We start from the raw sequence: 19,886 nt of genomic DNA on the forward strand, positions 1-19,886 counted from the left end.
TCAGGTCCTTGCGCTTGCCAGACATGCACTTATTCTACTGAACTATCTCCCCGGCCCCAAAAAAGCATTTTTAAAAGCTTTTTCTGCACACATTTGGAAATTGAGGAGGGCTCTTCTGTTAGGGTTGCAGAGGTGCCCCCGTGGGAAATGGGTCTCAGGGCCTTTGCTCCTCCACCCACCCTAGAGCCAGGAGGGAGCCTGGCTGCTGCTCCAGACTGAGTCTGTTCAGGCCAAGATGGACCGGCCTGGGCCAGACCAGACCTGGATGGAGCTAGATGGGTCAGAGCAGAGCAGGAGGTCTTCCACTCAGGGCAGGGGTAGATCTGAGTCAGTGAGAGTTTGTATTACAGAAGCGTGTGTGACATATGCCCTGGTCTTTCCCGAAGGGGTCCTCTCCTGGGAGGCTTCCCTGAGTCCTCTGGCAGTCGCTGATCTGAGTGGCATGAGGAGGGGAGAGATGCCCTGAGAAAGTGGAAAGTGTTTCCTCTGTGATCTCTCTCAGTGAGAGGGCGGCACTCTCCTAGAGCACCATATTTAACGCCCACAGGACCTGAACTGCAGGCACAGGCCCTTCTCCCCAGGTCCCAGGAGGCCCTCGAAGGGGTGGCCCTCCGTGGCCGCCATGCTCCCTGACCTGCACGAGGGACCTGCACTCTGCGCCCTAGCGCTGCTCCGCGCATGCGTGCTCAGGGCACTCACATGCACACGCTCTCCATACGCCCCAGGGTTCTGGCTGGTGTGGACCATTATCATCATCCTGAGCTGCTGCTGTGTCTGCCACCACCGCCGCGCCAAGCACCGCCTTCAGGCCCAGCAGCGACAACACGAAATAAACCTGATCGCCTACCGGGAAGCCCACAATTTCTCAGCACTGCCATTTTATTTCAGTAGGTACCCAAAAAGCCACCACACTCTACCCCCAAGCTCAAGAGCAGGATGCAGTGGCTGAAGCCCTCTGGGCTTGGTGGGGGGCGCCCCATCCCCTCACAGAACAGGGTCTCAGGAGTCCTGAGATGGGTGTTCCTCAGCACAGAGGAGCAAGCGCTGAGACCCAGCTCCGTGAAGCTGCCGTGTGGCCCCCATGGTCACCATGGCTGAGTTCTGGCCCGGGTAACTGCTCCTTTAGCGAACTGGTATCTTTTTAGAGCAGATAGTTGGGTATAATATGCATGTGAGTAAACTGAGATTCAGAGCTCAGTGACCTGAATTCCTCCTGTTTGCTTGCTGGCACGTGGCATACTTGGTAGAGGTGGCCGTGAAAAGGGCCAGTGGGGTGGCAGTGGGACTTCCTGAGAGCCAAGAAGCTTGGGGCCACACTAAAGAGCATTCCCCAGACTGCTGGAGTTCTTGACACCTGGCTTCAAGTGACTTTCGAGACCCAGCTGGGCAGTTTATCAGAAAATATAACACAGTGCCTGGCATGTAGGAAATGCTCAATAAATGCTAGCAGTTAGCTGTGAGAGTGGGGTGACTGCCTCTGGGCATGCAAGACATTGAGAAGGTAGCTTGCCAGGCATCTGTTCTGGCCTTGCAAAGCAGGAGGTCCATCCTTGGTTGTGAAGCAGGTGGGGGCTCTCGCATGCAGGCTGGAATCGGTCCCCTCCCAGCTGTCCCTCTTCCTCCACCCAGGTGCTCACAGACCTCTCCCCTGCCCATAACAAGCTGTGGCCATTACTTGGTGGCTATCCTTCGGTGTTGGGAAGGGATTGTGCGTGTGTTTCATGTGGCTTTGCAACCTGTCAAAGGTGATGGCCGATGCAGTAATTTCTCCTCCCTACTTCTCCATTTTAGGGTTTTTGCCAAACTATTTACTACCTCCTTATGAGGAAGTGGTGAACCGCCCTCCGACGCCTCCCCCGCCATATAGTGCCTTCCAGCTCCAGCAGCAACAGCAGCAGCAGCAGCAGCAGCTGCCCCCTCAGTGCAGCCTTGCAAGTGGTGGGTCCCCTGGCACCGATCCCCCCAGGAGCTCCCCTGGGGTGCAGAGCAGTTCCTTGTCTGGGCCCAGCAGAAGTACCCCAAGACCCCCAAGTGTTGCTGACCCTGAGCCCTCTGATATGCCAGCCGACGCAGCCACCAAAGTCCCTGGAATGGAGCTGAGTGGCTCAGTGGCTGGCCTTGGGGAGCTGGAGCCAGGGGCCTTCCTGGGCAAGGATTCAGAGTGCAAGGAGGAGCTGCTGAAAGATTACAGCTCAGAGCAGGGCGGTGCCCTCCCTGATAGCAAGGAGAAGACTCCCGGCAGACATCGCCGCTTCACTGGGGACTCCGGCATTGAGGTGTGTGTGTGCAGCCGCAGCCACCACGATGACGAAGACCTCAAAGAGTTCAGCACGCTCATTGACGATGCTCTGGACGAGCTCCTGGACTTCTGTGACAGCTGCCACGAGCGGCCTCCTGCAGACGAGGAGGAAGGGCTTTGCCAACCCTCCGAGGAGCAGGCTCCAGAGCCGGGGCGCGCCCACCTGCCACGGCCCCCCTCGGGCCTGCTGCTGAACACCATCAATGAGCAGGACTCGCCACAGCCCAAGAGCAGCAGCTCCCCCAGCTAGAGCAGGCCTGCGGCCCAAGGAGGACTAAGCAAGTCACCCGAGCACGGGGCCCACAGAAGCATTAAGGGGCTTTCCTGGGAAGTGGTGGAGCCACTTTGTTCTTTGTTCTTTTCCTTCTCTGCTCCATGTTACTGCACTTCCAGGTACAGTTCGGGGTGTGGACACCTCTGCCCCCCACAGAAAGCGCAGTGTTGTGGAGTGTGGGGAAGCTGGTCCTGTGACTCATTCCTCATGTCCCACCGCACCTGTTTGTCTTTTACAGTCCAGCACCTCCACTTGCTTGGGTCACAGTTGCTTTAAAAGACTTTAGAGCCCCCAAGGAAGGGGCTGGGACTGTGTTCTCAGATGGTTCTTGGCGTGGAGAGAATGTATGCTCTGGTCTTAGTTTAAGAGAACTGTGCTGTGTCTTGGTCCAGGAGAGGGGAGCTGTCTTGACAGAGTCCAGAGAGGCCTGGGGCTTGGTGCCACCTCCCTGAGCGGGCACGTGGGAGCGTCAGGCGGGCTGGTGGGGAGCTCACGTTTGCTCAGCTCCCAGGTGCCACTGCACGTCTCGGACCCTGCGCAGGCTCCGGCTGGTGTCCTGCCAGGAGTGGAGAGAGGCCACTGCCTTCTCTTTGGTGTTTTCTTTACACGCAAGCCACCAAGAACCTTAATAGCAGGCAGGCCAGAGCTCTCCTGTGGACAGGGATCCCTGGGGCTCCTCGGCAGGTTGCCTGTCTCAGAGCCTGGAGGCCGCTGCAGTGTAAGGGGGGAGGCTGACCCTGGGGCAGTGAGGGCCACCTGCAGCTCAGGCCGTCTGTGCCTGCTGTGACCAGCATCCTTCCATCTGAGCATGTGGCCTGCACTGCTCGTGTCTCCCTGTACCCTGTGAACACGCAGAGTGAGGCAGCTGTGAGTCCTAGGACAGGTGGCCCGGGCCCAGTTCTCATACAGTGTTTTCTCTTTTAATTCTTAATACATCTTTTGTTGTTGTTTGTTTGTTTTAAAGTGACCACTTGGAAAAAAATACCTTGGTTACCTGTGTTTCTTGTGTCCTGCCCCGCCCCTGTGGGTTGAGGCAACTCACTTGTCTGTAGCCTATGGAAAGAGGCTTGGGGCCCAGCCAGAGGGCAGAGGCAGCCTCAGGCGGGACAGCAGGACCCTTGTTACTCTAAATGAGAGGGCAGGCAACCGAGACTAACATTCCCCAACCAGCCCTGTTCATAGGAAACCTTTGGGTTTTTCCTGCTCTTGAACCATGATATTCAGACTAGGTGTTAATGTTACAGTAAGAAAAGAAAACAGGATACGTGCACAAAAGCACATTCATGCCTATGAGGTAAATGAGTGTTTCCTTTTGGATTCTACTAAACCAAAACCCAGGTTGAACGAAGAGAAATCTGTACACAGTGACTTTTTGGATGTGTGTGTGTGTGTGTGTGTGTGTGTGTATGTGTGTGTATGTCTATGTCTATGTCAGCGTCAGTCCCAAACTGTGTTCCTGTGAAGATACTTTGAATGGCAGCCGTTCTGCTCACATTAACCCACATCCAGAGCAGACATGGCCCTCTCAAGGTGATGTATTTGTGTGCATTATGTTTACTGAACAAATGACTGGCTGTGTGCTTGGGTATACCAGCACCATTGCCAGCAGCAGCTGCACTTGGCCGAGATGCTGCACTCAAGGAAGGGTCTCCCTCGTCAGTGCGATTTGCACCTGCTGCGTGGCCACTCGGAGGCCTGTGTTTTGCTCCCTGCGGCAGAGCCGACCTCCAAACTTGCCTGCCTCCCTCCGTTGCTCCTCATGCTCCATGTCAGGAGGTCCGCACCGCTCGGGCCTGAAAGCAGAGGTGGCGTTCCAGACAGAAGCTTGGTGGATTCTCAGAGGCAAGCTCGGACAGCTGCAGCCCAGGCGGTGGCCTGCCCAGGACGGTCAGGAGGCCTCAGCGAATGCCGTCGCACCGCAGCGCTCGCCACTTCTGAGCGAGGCCGGGGAGGCCAGGGAGCGACCGTGGGCATCAGCAGCCCTGATACCTTCTTCCACCTTTCTTTCATGTCCCAAAGAGCTCACTGAAGTGCTCCAGAAGAGAAGAAGTCCTACCAAAATGAATCTTCTAAGTGGGTGAATTCTGACCCTCTTACGTCCTTTCTTGTCGCCGCGGGCGCTAGCCTGCAGAGCCCTGCCCTGAAGGCCGCAGTCTGGCCCTGCTGCTGGACGCTGTGTGTTCAGGGAGGAGGGTGTAGTTCGGGGCCCAGGAGACATGAGTGAGTCTGGCTTTCCAGGTCAGTGGGAAGAGGCTTGGTGGCGGGTTTGGTGCTACAGAGGAAGATCTGCAGATGCAGACACATTCCCGCGCGAGGCGCACCACGTTTGTCGGTTCGTGTGCATATGTGTATTTTAAGCAATAAGATTCAGCTAGTCACTTTTCTGGGCAGTTTTGGTGACGCATTTCCTGTGCTGTGGTTGTTCTAAAGACAGAGTGGCTCTAACCACTGTGAGAACCTCAAATAAAAACCAATCCCCAAAGCCCTCCGGTGCTTGCTTCCTGTAGTGCTTGGCTCCTTTTTCCCCTTTCTCCGACCTCAGGCAGTTATGGCCTCAGAGCCCAGCTGCTGGCCCTTTCCGCCACAGACCGGGCAGCGTTCGTAGCCCTGGAGAACAGGGTCTTGGGCCGAACAGCAGTCACGAGGCCAAGGGCAGGCTGGCTGCTGCTGCTTGGTCTGCACCTTGCCCTGAGGAATTTCCCTGCATATCCTGATTCCTGGAATGCTCTTGAAGCCCTGGAAACAGGTTCAGAGCAGCGCCGAGTTTAGTGAGACCCCCAGCCCCGTGGAAACATGACATTTGAAAGGCAGCAAGCACTCAGAGGTCTCTACGTGGATGTTTGGCCTTGAAATTTAATAAGAGTACATCCTGAACTGAGTGCTGTGCTAGATACTGAGAAAGTGCCCAGCGACTAGGAGACAAAGCCCTTACCCAGCCCCTAGAACTGAGCTGGAAAGCCAGATGTCCCTGTGCGAGGTAGTTCACTAAGCCTGCAGGGTAAGATTGGAGTGAGAGATGCAGCCTCAGGCCCTGGGGGAGCAGCAGGTAGCTTGAAGCCTTGAGCACCGGGCGAGAGCAGGAGCCCAGCCGTGCTCCACATGGGTCCAGGCCGGTGACTACACTCGGGCTGGACCAACCGTGAGCCAGACTCCGAACACAGCCCAGGGAAGGGACAGCCTGCCACCTCTGCCCAGGAAGGGGGCACCCTTGGTGCAGGTGGGCAGAGCAAGCTGGTGCACAGTCTGGCATGTCCCCGAAAAGCATCCTGCCTCCCAGGTGCAGTCTCAGGTGTCCAGGTCTGGGTGCTGGTGGTGGGCACTGACCCTGGCCTCGGCCCTGTGGCCTGAGAGTCCAGAGTTAGCTAGACCAGTGCTCTCCCCCATCTTTGTCCTTGGGCTGGAGAGTGCAGCAAGGTGGTGGCTGCCAACTGCCATCTCTTGCTGGGCTTTTCCAGGTGACCCAAATGGAGCATGTTCTCCTCTAGGGATAGTCCTGTTCTGAAACCACAAGGGAGAGAACTGAGGGTATACATTGTTTCTGCCATTCATATATTCATTTTTATAGTACTAGCAATGGAATCCAAGACCTTTACATTGAGCTATATCCATAGCTCTTGACTTTTTTTTTTTTGGTACTAGTAATCAAACCCAGGGCCTTGGGCTTTGCAGACAGCTGTGCCACTGAGCTACATCCTCCCCCCACCCCCTGTTTTTTTTTTACATTTTGAGATAGGATCTAAGTCACCCAGGTTAGGGGATCAAACTGGCAGTCCTCCAGCCACTGCCCCCAGAATGCTGGGATTTTAGGCGCATCCCACTGTGCAGGGCTCCTATATTTTTAGAAGCCGTGGTATGAGTCGTGCATTTCTCACGGGCTGTATATAACTCCCAAAGGTTCAGGCTCGTGGACCAAGGAGGTGTCTGTTGTCCCAAGTGGTCGCGTTCTGGTGGAGACACTAGTAATGCCCCGAAGCACAGGGTAAGGAGAGCTTTGGCAAAAAGGACCAAAGAAGCTCCCTGTTCTTGGTTCCTGTTTCAACCAAGAAACAAAACCAAGGTTTGACCCAGGAGAGGGAAATGGGCCTGGCCAATTTGGCCGGCTCTTGGCCCCAAATTGCAGCCCGGGGACAGGTGGTGCTGGCTTCCCTGGAGCTCAGGCTGTACGGAGCACCTCCTGCACTTGGCACCCAGCAGTGGAAAGCCCTCTGCCATCCACTGGAGCATACCAGGGTCTGGAGAGAGGAAGGCTCGAGGTGCAGTGCCAGCTCGGGTGCCTGGATGCTGCTGACGACACTTGGGCCTACAGGACAGTGCGAGTGGCTTCCTGGGGCAGAAGCTGCTCTTGCCAGCTGAGGGAAGACGTGCAGGGAATGGGAGGCTGAGGTGCTGCAGGCTGCTGAGTACCTTCTGCGGCCAGGTGCTGAAAAGCACCTAAAGGGAAAGGCGTGGGAAGCCTGAGTGGACACCGCCTCTGTGGCCTGGCAAGCGGCCAGCATCATAATCTTTCAGGTGGTGACTGCACTGGGCAGTGGCCTGAGGTGGTGCTGGAGAGGTAAGTAGGAAATAAAAGGTTTTAAGTTAAGTTGTCACGATTGTATTATTTATTGACACAAGGATTTTACACGTGGCAGGCCTCAGTGGCTTCAGATGCTTTCAGCCTCACAAGCACAGGCCAGGCAGAAGTGCGAGACCAGGGGCGGAGGGCGAGTGGTGACCCTGGCTCAGTCCCTGGCCCAGGGAAGCGCTTACTCCACTGAGCCGTCTCGCAGTCCCTAGTCTGCAGCCCAGTCTCCGGGGGCCACACCTCTGCAATCAGGGGCAGCAGCCACCCTTGGGAGTCAGAGCTCTTGGGAGCCTCTTCATACCTTTTCCTTGAAAGTTTTTGGGGCTGGCAAGGTAGCTCAGCAGTCTAAAGCACCTGCTTAGGCAAGCTTAGGCAAAGCACGGAGACCATGGTTTGGTTTGCTCCCTGGCACCACATGCCGCGCCAGCCCCACCCCCAGGTTGGGCTGAGCTGAGCCTGCCACAACAACAAAAGTTTTTGCTGGGCTTTCCTCAAAGGGAAAAAAAAAAAAAATCAGAACTTCTGGTGTGCAAGGGATGGATTTTTTTTTTTTTTTTTTTTTTTTTTTGTGGAACCGGGGATTGAACTCGTGCCCTTGCGCTTGCCAGGGAAGCGCTTATTCCACTGAGCCATCTCCCCGGCCCCCAAGGGATGGATTTTGTTGGATGTTTCTCACCACAGCTCAGTATTCTGCCATTTCGTGTTTGCCACTGAGGCCCAGGAAACCCATCTTGGGGGCACTGGAATGCAGCGACCCAGAGTGGGGTCCTGGGAAGCCAGACCTTAGGCTCCCCAGACCCCACGGCCCACAGGCCAGGGCCTGCTTGAACCTGAAACCTCTGGAGTTGGGGGAAGTTTGTGTAAAACATTCAGAGAACTATTTTTTTGGATTTGAGTAATCAATGATAAAGCCAATCTTTACTAAGGTACCAGTGTCATGTAGTATTTGATCCTTAGCAACATACTGAGATTGGTACTATTCCTACACATGCCCCAGTATTCCTGCACTCTGCCAGTGTTACAGAGAGGAAAATCGAGATTTGGTTTTGTTTGAGACAGGGTCCTGCTATGCTGCAGGCTGGCCTTGAACTTGCTATGTAGCCCAGCCTGATCTCAACCTGTGGTGATTCTCCTGCCTCAGCCTCCTATGTACTGCTGAAAATTGAGACAAGATACTCAAGTAGCCATTGTGGATGCTAGGCCCAGCAGGCCCAGCACCCTGGAGGCTCAGGCAGGAGAACTGCAAGTTGGAGCCAGCCAGGGCAGCTTTGTGAGGTCCTATCTTTAAAAAAGGGCTAGGAACTTACATAGATCAGCACAAAGGATCTGGGTTTAGTCCCCAGTGTCACACACACAAAAGGAGAAGGGCTGGGAAGGACCAGATAAGAGGTCACTCAGTTGGTGAATGACACCGTGAGTACAGTCTGCCTCTACACCATGAGCTCAGCATGCAGGGGAGTCTGGCTCCCTCAGCCCTGCGCATTTCACCCACAGAGCCTCTGACAGCGAACAGGTAGCACTTGTGGAGAGTGACCCCACGGTGTAAGTGGGGGACAGGTCTGGGGAATTAGGCCTAAGACACAGGGCGATGGTGGTCCTCGCCCAGGTTCCCCTCCCCACTGTGCTGACGCTGGACCTGTCCGCTGAGGCAGGTGTGTCTACCACTGCAGGTAGGGCTTCAGAATGGTCACCAGGGAACACCCGCACCCCAGCCTGGACCTAGGTCGTGGGGAAAGGCCCTGTACAGGGGCTGCTGCTTGGAGGGACAGGGACAGTCCACAGCTCCAGGGAGGAGTGGCTCTTTAGCTTCCTAGAACTGACTGAAATGTTCACAAATTTGATGAACTGCTTTTGAGCCACTGATAACCAAATCTTACGATCTAGGCGCTAAGTATGTGAAGCGTCATTTCCAAATTATTTTAATGTACTTTGCAGTGCCCTTGAAGGTGGTAGGTATCGGCGTGATGAGGCCACAATATGAGGACACCTACTATAGGCAGTCAGGTGCCCACAGGAGGACCAGAGGCTGTGGGGCTAATGGCCCCAGGAGATTACAGCCCACACTGGGGCCAGTGGCGCTAGTGTAGGCAAGCCTGCCTCCACACAGACCCTGGGGTCACGGTGGCTACTGCGGTCAGCACTCCAAGCCATGGGGCAGGTCTATGGCCCAGATATGCAGTAGATGAGCTCCCCGGGTTTGTGGAAGACCAGGCTGAGGTAGTCGTGCACCAGGAAAGGGCCCCGGGGTGCACTGCCTGGTGTCCCTAGTGATAATTAATGATGCCGTTTCTCCCCGACTGCCCACCAGGGTGCATTTATTCCCAGCATTTGTTCCCCTTGTAAGGGAGTCTGATTCCCTGAAGCAATGGGGAAGGGTGTCTTCATAATGCCCTTCCAGCTTTGCCAAAACATCCAGGCTTCTTTCTGCACACAGAGCTAGAGTTAACCTATGGGAGCGCCAGTAGCCAGTGATGGCACCTGAGAGCCTGATGTGCAGGACAAAGCACAGGGGATGGCTTAGTCATGAGCTTCTAGGGTGGCCCACAACCTTCTCAAGGCCACACACATGCTCAGATGCACATGGGGCCCAGTACCAAGAAACAGGGTGGAGGACCAGGAGCCGGGAGTCCTGATGGATCCGAAGAGGGCATGCTCGCCTAGTGAGAGGGACCCGAGGACTTGGTGCTGTGTGTTGGTGGGGACAAAGACTTTCACTGAGGGCAGAGGTCACAGGATTATTTTCTGAAAGGACACTGCTTTTCAGAAAGATGCTCTTCCTGGCCCAACACCTGAGGGCCCAGGGCCCTGGAAGCAGGGAGCGCAGGGTGGTCCACTGCACTGCACAAGCAAGCTCTTGACCGGTGCGGCATTCCAGTGCCCCCAAGACGGGTTTCCTGGGCCTCAGTGGCAAACACGAAATGGCAGAATACTGAGCTGTGGTGAGAAACATCCAAGTCTCTGCCCTTCTCTGTCTTGGAGCTCCTTTATCTCTTGGAAAAGACCCAGGAGGAACATGGACATGCCCCATTGGCTGTCGAAGAGCTTCTTGCCTAGCCTGGGCAGAAAGACTGAAGGCTGGGGCCGGGGAGATAGCTCAGTAGAATAAGCACTTGGCCTGGCAAGTGCAAGGACATGGGTTCAATCCCTGGTTCGGCAAAAAAAAAAAAAAAAAAAGCACTGAAGGCTGACCTGCCTGAGGGAGAGCTGGAGCCCGGCTTCTTTAGGCTGGGGGGGTTTCTCCCAGGGAGAAACATTTGTGTGTGGACTGCCCAGGCCAAGGGTTAGAGATACTGCCTTCAGGATTTCCAGGGCACAGGGCTCCATCACCTAGTGAGTAGGCTTTTCAGGATTCTTGGGGTTTTATAGTGGGGAGAAGGGGCAGAACCTGGCACCGATGCAGAAGGCAGCTTTTTTGGCAGGGTTACCCCAAGGGCAAGGTGTGCTGGTCCATGCAGAAGAACCAAGATGGTGCCAGCCTGTGGGCTGCACATCCCTCCAAAGCCAAATCAGTGAGGTACATGCAGTGTGGTTTGTTTGGATCAAAGCCCTATAGCTCTATTTGCAAATACAAACACAACCCTACCACCTCTGGCCACTTCCCTGCTGTGGCCATAGTTGAAGGCCATCCCTACGCCACTTTCATGGACCAGCACATGACCTTCCCAGCTGTTCTTCCCGTTCCCATCTCCTGCCCTTGAGAGACCATACTCCACACACATGTACAAAGCAGAGTGCTCCTTGCAAGTGTGGACCACTGGCTGCCCCCTCCTTCAGCCTGTGGGGACCGAGCCGCCTCCTGCACTGACTGCAGCAGCCTCCCTCATTGGCTCGCCGGGCTTCAGCTCACCTACCTTGCCTACCTCTTCCTCCTCTGTGGGGTTATATCCCCAGACTCCTGGCTCAAGTAGCCATGCCCAACTCATCCTTGTCTTCTTACATGGCCAATGGAATTGACAAGTCTCTGAAGCCCATATCATCAGCCCTTGGTAGGACATGAGGGACCAGCCTGAGTGTCCTGGACCAGGGAATGGACCTGATATGTGTTGAATGAAGTTTTTTTAAAAAATTTTTTTCTTAAAGGTATTTAGTACAGGATGTACAAGGTCTCACTACACAGATTGGACTCATAGTGGTCCTCCTGTTTTCAGCCTCCCAAGCTCTGGGACTACAGGCACGCACCACCATGCCGAGTCTCAGTTGCCGTCTCAGCGCACCCTCGGGGCAAGGCCAGCACGGCAAGCTCAGGATCAAACCTCAGTCCCTGAGTCTGCCTAAGCAGGCACTTTAATGAATGAAGTGGTTTTTGACTGAGTGAATGAGCAATGAATGAGCTGCTCAGGGACCTGTGAAAGAAAAACTGCTCAGTTTATACCATCCGCCTGCTCTGCTGCAGGCTAGGAAGAAGGCAGAGTGGAATGAAGGGGCAGGAATGGCATGGCGCCATGGGAGCAGCAGTTCCGGCTTGGGGCAGAGGAGCCACACGGCGTGGAGGCCAGGACGGCAGGGGCGTCTCTAGGCACTACCCTCGGCCAGAGCATCCTTCCAGGCCTGGCGCACAGTGAGCTTCACCTTGAAAGGGTCAATGAGAAAAACCATCTTGGGGATACCCTCCAGAGAGGGTAGCTGCCCGTCTTCTGGCCCCTCCAGGTCAAACCTCTGCAGCAACCAGGCGGCGAGGAGGAATAACTCCTGGCGAGCCAGAGCCTCCCCTACACAGGAGCGTGGCCCAGCTCCAAAGGGCAAGTAGCTCTGGGAGGGCATGACGATCTGGCTCCCTGCTGGATCCAAGAAGCGCTCTGCGGGCAGAGGGCAGCGTCAGCCAGGGCCCGCGCCAGAGCCATGCCCTGCCCGGGGAGGTGTGCCATGTGCTGCCCGCAAGCAGCCCTTGAGGCAGAGGAAGCAGCCGAGGCAAGGGGCAGGCTGCAGCTGGGAAGTAGGGTGAGGATGCTGCTGGGACCGGGAGGGCCACAGAGAGGCAGCTTTGCCAGCAGCAAGCCTGGCAGAGGGGGTGGAGGATGTGTGAGAAGAGCCCAGGCGGTCTGTGGCCCAAGGAGCAGGTCAGGTCAGAAATGGGTGCTCACCAGGCATGAACTGGTGTGGCCGGTCCCATTCTTCCTCGTTGTGGTGCAGCGCCCACAGATTGACAATCACGGTTGTGTCCTTGTCAATAGTAAACTCCCCAATACTGCCCAGAGAGGGAGAAGGAAATGGTATAGGGGGGTGTGCCCCTTCCCACATGGCCCTGCCTGGGGAAAGAGCCACCGCTCCCTCAGGCCTCTCCTCTCTGCTTCCCTCTGCCTGGAGCAGCTGCGCCAACCCCTCCTCTAGACAAGCACTGTGTCCTGGGACACTGAGCCTGCGGGTGCTGTGTGCTCCCACATGTGTAGGAAGGCTGCCCAGGCCTGGAGCCAGGCCGCTGCTGATCTACACTCAGTGGGCCTATGCGCTGGCCCGGGGCACCCAGGCAGGGACACCGCTGGCCGTGGCTGGCTGTGCACCTCTGCCAGCGACCTAGGGCTGGGTGTCTGGGAGCCACAGGTACCTGGAGTCAGCGTTAGCCTTATGAGGGATGAGCACTGGGGCCGCTGGCCTGATGCGAAGGACCTCGCGGATGGTGGCCTCCAGCATGAGAAGGCGGTTCCGGTCATTGAAGGTTGGCGTGCGGCCAAAACCCACATTCTGGTCAATCTCCTCCTGGATCTTCTTTTTCACCTGGTAGCCCGGGCAAAGTGTGTGTGGTAAGGCTGCATGGCCGGAGAGGAGCCAGGCCATGGCCGGAAGTGGCTGTTCCGAACCTGACCCTTGGAGCTGGGGATTATGGGAAGCAGTAGGGGGGCTCACCTGAGGGTGATGGAGCAGGAAGGCGATGACCCAATTCAAGACAGAACTGGAGGTCTCCACACCAGCCCCAAAGATGTCCCCCAGGATACTGAGAATGTGCTTATCTGAAAATAGACTTGAGTCCTGGTATAGGCCAGAGTTGTTGTTGTCTGCATTCACCTTGGCTTGGATCAGCAGGTCTACCAGGTTGCTGGCAGAGTCACTCTTGAACTTCTCCTGGGTTGGTGAAGTTGGGAGACAGCAGTGAGGAAGCAGGCCCATCCGCAGCCTTCCAGCCGCAGCGGCTCTGGCCCGGGGCGCCCAGGCAGGGACACTGCTGGGGCGCGATGAGCCAGTGGCTGGCTGTGCACCTCTGCCAGCGACCTAGGGCCGGGTGTCTGGGAGCCAAGGGTACCTGGAGTCAGCGTTAGCCTTATGAGGGATGAGCACTGGGGCACCGGCCTAATGTGAAGGACCTCGCGGATGTTCAGAGTCAGGTTCTGAACAGCCACTGCCGGCCATGGCCCGGCTCCTCTCTGTCCTGGTCTAGAGATAGCAAGGTTGGGATAGTGCTTGGGGTGGGGCTGGGCAGGACCTACACACCTGGGGAGGTAGGAAATAACCCTGGGTCCTTGTTAAATTTGGGGGGGGTTGCCTGTGTCCCTCCTAGTGACCCTTCAATGTCTTGTATTAATTGGATCATTTTTTATTATGTACCTGCCATGTGTCAGGCACCTTGCTGGGCTCTGAGGTACTGCAGTGCCCTGAGCCCTGGCCTGCGCATGACCACACTCGGGCCCTCGTCCTCTGTGCCACCTACCTTGCACTGTTTCAGTATTTTACGCAGCAGGACATCTCGAATTTTAACATATTTCTTTATCATTTCTAGGTCCTTATTGGGGAAAATCTGAAAAGAAAGAAATGTCAAGCCCATCCCTCTTCTGCTCCTCTTTTCCAGGCATAAGAGTCCCGGGCAGGCTGAGCTGGCGTTTCCTCTCAGGACGTGGCCCACCTCCCACCTGCCCTACAGCCCAGTGCAAGGCAGGACAGAGAGAGATCGGCGGACCAGGATGACGCCAAGAAGGGCGGCTTTCCTTTCCCTGCCTCGCTCAATCCAACGCCAAGCCCTCATTCTGCTGTGTGCCCAGCCCTTAAATGTCAGGTAAGCTGGCAGAGCGGCCAATGCGGTGGTGCCCCTGTGAGGCAGGCAGAAGGACCGCAAGTCTGGCTCAGCTGGCGCAACCTTGTGACTTAGTGGGACCCCATCTTTCAATGAAAAATAAATAAATAGGGTAAATATTTATTCCATGCAAAGGTGTGGGCTTAATCACTATTACAATTAATCACAAAGTAAAATAAAATGAAATAAAAGATAAACGAGTGTGAAGACTGGGGCAAGCTGTCTAACCTGGTTGAATCGGTTTTCTCGTGTGTACAGTGGTGACAGGACATCACACCTCAGAAACGAATTAAATGGCAAACAAACATAGAGTGCTGCACGTGGCACATGGCAACTGAGAAATCAGTGACAGCCACCAGCTAGAAGGGAACCCGCGGGCCTCACCAGGCAGGCGCAGGGCGGGCGGCCGCTCGGCCCGGAGCCCGCAGCGCTCACGGGTCTGAGCGGGGCGATCGCGGAAGGCGGAGCTGGCGGCTCGCCGCAGCCTGCCAGCGTCTGCACGTGGGGCTGGCTTCATCCTCACCTTCAACCAGGGGAATATGTCCGCCGGGTTGCTGTCGCTCACGTTCTCCAGGAAGCCTTTTGTGAAGCTCTTTATGGTCTTCAACGTGGGGTCCCCGCTCTCGTACGAGATCCCGAAGCATATGGTGCAGATTATGTTGACTATAGCCCTGAAGATGGACGGGGACATGTCTACGTCCTGTCCGTCGCAGGTGGCCAGAAAATCACACAGCAGCCTGGCTTCCTGACAAACTGCGTGGGAGAGGGACGGACGGAAGGCGGCGCTGAGAGGCCGCGGCCGCCAGGAGGCAGCAGGGGCCGGGGCGAGGCGGCCGGGCGCCCGCAGCCTCCCCTCCCGCCCGCGCTCACTGATGTTCTCCAGTTTCTGCTCGCCGTCTCTGAACAGGGTGAAGGTGCTGAGGACCATCTTGCGGTGCAGCTGCCAGGCGGCGCCCGAGTCCGCGAAGGCGATGCCCTTCCCGTTGTCTGACAGGAGGGCTAAAGTCATCTTGGGAGAGCAGGCGAGGCTGTAGAGATCTCCCGCAGCCCGCCCGTCCTGCACCCCCAGCCCCCTCCTCTTCCCGGGAGTCGGCCGGCTCCCGCCGCGCTGACCCCGCTCCACCTAGGGCCGTGCGATCCCGGTAGGACAGTCCCCAAAGGCCCGCTCCCGATTGATTCCAAGGAAGACTGTACAGCGTGGAGAAAGGCAGGAGGCGCCGATTCGGAGTCTGTCGGTCTGTTCCCCCCACCCCGCCCCGCTTGAGGCTGGTGTGGGCGGGATGAGCTCTCACCCCGCCCCGTCGTGAGCTCTCGCCCCGCCCCGTCCTGGGCTCTCGCCCCGCCCACTCCTGGGCTCTCGCCCCGCCCACTCCTGGGCTCTCACCCTGCCCCCTCCTGAGCTCTCGCCCCGCCCCGTCCTGCGCTCTCGCCCCGCCCCCTCCTGAGCTCTCACCCCGCCCCGTCCTGAGCTCTCGCCCCGCCCCGTCCTGAGCTTTCACCCTGCCCGGTCCTGAGGTCCAGAAGCTCAGCCAGCTTGCAGGGACAGTAGCTGCCCGAGCCTCCCCACCTCCCTGGGGCCTCAGGGTGCTGCAGAGCCTCGGCATGTCTCACTGATGTTCACCGTGCGCCCCTGCACCGCACACCCCGCAAATCCCCACCAGCAGGGCACACAGCCCCGCTGCTCCTCCCAGAGGAGCAAGGAAAATGCCCAAGTCTGTCCTCTGCCTTCTGACCGCAGGCCGCAGGACTCCCACGAGCAGCGGCAGAGGGAAGGCGGCTGTCCCCGCGCTGCCGAGCTCAAGGCAAAGCAGCGGGCGCACTCCACAGTCCAATGAAAGTGGGGGCCTGGTGTCCCGCCAGGGTGGCCAGGGGAGGTGCTGGGCTGGACTGGCGACCTGACAGCAAGCTCGGTGGGATCCGCAGCAGCCCCCAGTGCCACCAGAGGTCAGCCTCCAGAGTCACCGGGAAGGCTCTGGGAATACAGCTGCCCCAGCAGGGATGGAAGAGGTAACCATTGCCCTGCTTCCCAGGAAGACAGACATTTCGCGCTGGCTATTCACTGTGCACATCTCCAGGCCTGGGCTGTGTGGTTATCCACAGCATCTCTGTCAATCAGACCCAGAGAGATTTGCATCCAGGTCCAGGGAGAGTGGGGTGAGGGCTCCCAATCCCCGGGCCACTGGTTCCCCCTTGAGTGGTTCCTGCCCAGCCTAAGTGCTGGTGGGTGTGCAGGTCCCTTCTGTCCCTTCTTCCCAGGGGCCTGAGCTTGGGGAATGAGGGCTGTGCAGCTCTAGCCCCATGGGAGGCAGCAGGAGAGACAGCTCTTACCGTCAGCTGTCGTCCTGAGAATTCCTTTCCCCTCTTCACCAACAGCTCCCTGGCCAGCTGGTGGTGACCGATGACCACGATGGTTCTTGAGCCTACACGATAGGAATAGATGGGGCCATATTTTTTCTGCAGATCAAATAAGGACAAGTGGATGTGGCCACCTTTGGGAAGGAAGGGCAGGCTGCCCAGGAGGGGCAGAGATGGAAGGCTCCTTGGGTAGTTGGCACCAGGAGACCTTTGTCTAGGCCAAAAGCAATAAGCCAGGATGAGCCCCAGCAAAGCCACAAGCTCCCACATGGCAGATGGGTGTCAGCAGGCAGGACAGACAGCTGTGGGGTAGAATAGGAGCAGTGACTCCCGCGTGCAAGGAGAGACTTTTAAAGGCTGATCTTCACCTTGATATTGGGTTATCTTTTGGCTTATGAAAGTTTATCTTGGAGTGGAGCCAGGCATGACCCTTATCCCAGAACTGGAGTACAGGAGGAATGGAGCCTCTCAAGGGCTGGCTTAGTCCCAGGGCAGTTCCCTGGAGGGGGACAGGCAGATAAGCGGAGGACGGCTGCTCATCTCCCTGGAGGCCACATCTGTGAGGACCCCAAGTGTGCCAAGAGGCAAGTGGCCTCTGGGTTAGCAATTTAGGTTCCAGGCTTCCAGGAGGTAAAATGAAAACCATGGGATGGAAAACCATGCCAAGTGGGCTACAGCTAGCAGGGCCTGTGGGAAACACTACATCCAGGCTTATCAGCAACATCTGGCTAAGGGCTTCCAAGGACAGTGTTTTACAAGACAGTGACAAGGCAAGAACCTAGATGACCTAATTCCTCATTGGAGAAGTCTTTGTTCAAATTCTAGCTCGCAACTTTCTATCTCTGTGACCTTTTGTGAGTTACTTTTTTTTTGTGGAACTGGGGATTAAACTCAGGCCCTTGTGCTTGCCAGGCAAGCGCTTATTCTACTCAGCCATCTCCTTGGCCCCATGAGTTACTTTAAATTGCCTTTCCTATGATAAAGATATATATAGGATTGGGCTATGTAGCCCAGGCTGGCCTCATGCTGGCAGCGATCCTCCTGCCTCAGCCTCCTGAGTGCTGGGATTATAGGTGTGTGCCATCCTGCCTGGCTTAATGTACCATTTTTTTTTTTATGAGCAGAATATATTTATTGAGAGAAAGAAAGCTCCTGTCCTGAGAGAGGGACAGGAGCGGGGCGGGGGGGCCAAGCGGGTAGTTCCCCCAATAAGATCTCTATGAGTTTTGTTTTGTTTTTTGTTTTTTGTTTTGCGGAACTGGGGATTGAACTCAGGCCCTTGCGTTTGCTGGGGAAGCGCTTATTCCACTGAGCCATCTCCCCAGCCCCTAAATGTACCATTTTTAAACTTAATTTTTATTTATTTATTTTGTAGTATTAGGGACTGAACACAAGGCCTTGTGTATGCTGGGCAAGGACTCTTCCAATAAGCTATATCCCCAGCCCTTTTTATTTTTCACTGGAGACAGGATCTCACTAAGTTGTTGCAGCTGGCCTCAAAATTGGGATTATCTTGCCTTAGCCACCCAAATAACTGGGATCACAGGTGTGTGCCACCATGGTTTTTATTTATTTTTTAACTGATACATAAAACTTAAAAATTGTACAAATTAATGTGATGCATGAGCCAGGGATATAGCTCAAAGGCACAGCACCTTTCTGGCAAGCATGAGGTCATGGGTTTGATTCCTGGTTTAAAAAAAAAGAAAGAAAAAAGAAAAAGAATGACAACAATAATGGGATGCATTTGGTAAAAATTTAATATTTTTACTACATTTTGCTCTTTATTTATTTTGGTCTTTTAAAAAAAATATTTATTTATTTATGTGTGTGTGTGTGGCCAGCTCAGCCCACCAGGGGGCGGGGCTGGCTGGCATGTGGTGCTGGGGGATCGAACCGCGGTCCCTGTGCTTTGCCAAGCTTGTTCCAAGTAGGTGCTTTAGACCACTGAGCCATCTCACCAGCCCCTATTTTGGTCTTTTTGAGACAGAGTCTTGCTACGCATGCTGGTCTTGAACTCGCAGTGATCCTCCCGCCTCAGTGCTGGTTACAGGCGAGCACCACCACTCCTGGCACTGTTGTATTGTTGCAGGCAGCCTGCGTTAGAAAATTGCAGGCTGTCAGACAGGGTCAGGCCCTTGAAGGAATAACCACAGGCAGGTGCCTCACAACTGTGGGAAGGATGGAGGCCCCTGCTGTAAATCGAATCTGAAGACTGGCATCCAGGACTGATCTTCCAGGACTCAGGAAGAATTGTGGTCTGAAGGCCTCCCCAATAAGGTCCTGTTTCACATTCATGCCCGCGTACTATGTGACTCGCTACCCCATTTGGTCTCGGGCCTAATCAATTTTACCTGAGCAAATGGTGCTTGTAATTCCATTTATTGACCATAGTTTAGTCCCACCCTGCATCCTCCTAAGCGATACCCCTTTGTCTCTACCTCAACCCCTCATGGTTTTACACTATAAAAGTCTCTGGAAGAAACAGCTTCCTGGGCAACCCACTTGGGTCCCCCTTCTGTCCCTCTCCGACAGAAGCTTTCCTTTCCAATAAAGTTTTACCCTCAACCTCCGTTTGTTCCTAAAATGCATTCTTCGGTTTTAGAGAACACGAACTCATCCAGGCCAGCTTGGGAGTTTCACTTCCCTGTATCAGTATGTTACGGGTCGGTGCCAAAAGAAATGACCAGAATACCCGATGAATGTAGCCTCAGAGGTCTCGCTGAGATTCGCCTCTCTCCAATTGAGCCCAGAGCCTCAGAAGCATCTCACAGTTATTGAGGGCTCAAGGCAGGCTCAGGAATGTGCATAACTACTTTGGGGAACACAAGCTACCTTCTCTACGGCCTTCCACCATTTGCCTAACACTAAGTTTGCACAATGCTAGTTGGTAACATCCCAGCAAGGGATCAAAGAGACGGTGCCATCAGGGGCTGTCGTCTGCAGCCTTGAACCCCAGCTTGCCAGGATTTACAAGTGAGAGACAGCACCTCTGCTTGGGCTCTGTGTACTGCTCCTTGCTCCCCTGCGACATTAGGCTTTTGTCTCGTGTCTATAATTCTATGTGGTACTGATACAGGGAGAAAAACTGATCTCAGGTGGGTGACCTCCAAATGAATAGGGAGCCTCCGAATGACTTAGGGCAAAAGCATCTCCCAACCTCACCTGCATGAGTTTGTGTTCTTTAAAACCGAAGAATGAGTTTTAGGAACAAATGGAGGTTATGAGCAGAATATATTTATTGAGGGAAAGAAAGCTCCTGTCCGAGAGAGGGACAGGAAGGGCACCCAAACGGGTAGTTCCCCGGGAAGCTGTCTCTTCCAGGGACTTTTATAGTGTAAAACCGTGTGGGGCTGAGGTAGAGAAAGGGGGAGCTCGCTTAGGTGGATGTGGG

At 55.5% G+C, this 19,886-nt stretch overlaps 2 protein-coding genes across 6 annotated transcripts in view; one reads left to right on the forward strand and one right to left on the reverse strand.

The window, feature by feature from the left end:
* Wbp1l (WW domain binding protein 1 like) overlaps window positions 1-5,058 on the forward strand; it is a 66,611-nt gene extending 61,553 nt beyond the window's left edge. For all 5 annotated transcript variants that reach the window (XM_023715619.1, XM_023715618.1, XM_023715621.1 and 2 more), the window contains 2 exons: window positions 726-887; window positions 1,792-5,058. In XM_023715619.1, coding sequence (XP_023571387.1) covers window positions 726-887; window positions 1,792-2,549 — 920 coding nt within the window. In that variant the 3' untranslated portion in view covers window positions 2,550-5,058. The remainder of the gene's footprint in view (window positions 1-725; window positions 888-1,791) is intronic.
* A 6,376-nt stretch (window positions 5,059-11,434) lies between these two features.
* On the reverse strand, window positions 11,435-16,762 carry LOC101566944 (steroid 17-alpha-hydroxylase/17,20 lyase). The gene is made up of 8 exons (XM_004631491.2): window positions 16,466-16,762; window positions 15,008-15,146; window positions 14,661-14,890; window positions 13,778-13,864; window positions 12,979-13,194; window positions 12,680-12,849; window positions 12,219-12,322; window positions 11,435-11,933 (listed from the first exon to the last, which is right to left on the reverse strand). The coding sequence occupies exons 1-8, from the start codon at window positions 16,760-16,762 to the stop codon at window positions 11,650-11,652; spliced, it is 1,527 nt and encodes a 508-aa protein (XP_004631548.1). The 3' UTR covers window positions 11,435-11,649.
* Between the last annotated feature and the right edge of the window lie 3,124 nt (window positions 16,763-19,886).

The sequence above is a fragment of the Octodon degus genome, unplaced genomic scaffold (genome assembly GCF_000260255.1).
Source record: "Octodon degus isolate 3935 unplaced genomic scaffold, OctDeg1.0 scaffold00042, whole genome shotgun sequence".
Lineage (NCBI taxonomy): Eukaryota > Metazoa > Chordata > Mammalia > Rodentia > Octodontidae > Octodon > Octodon degus.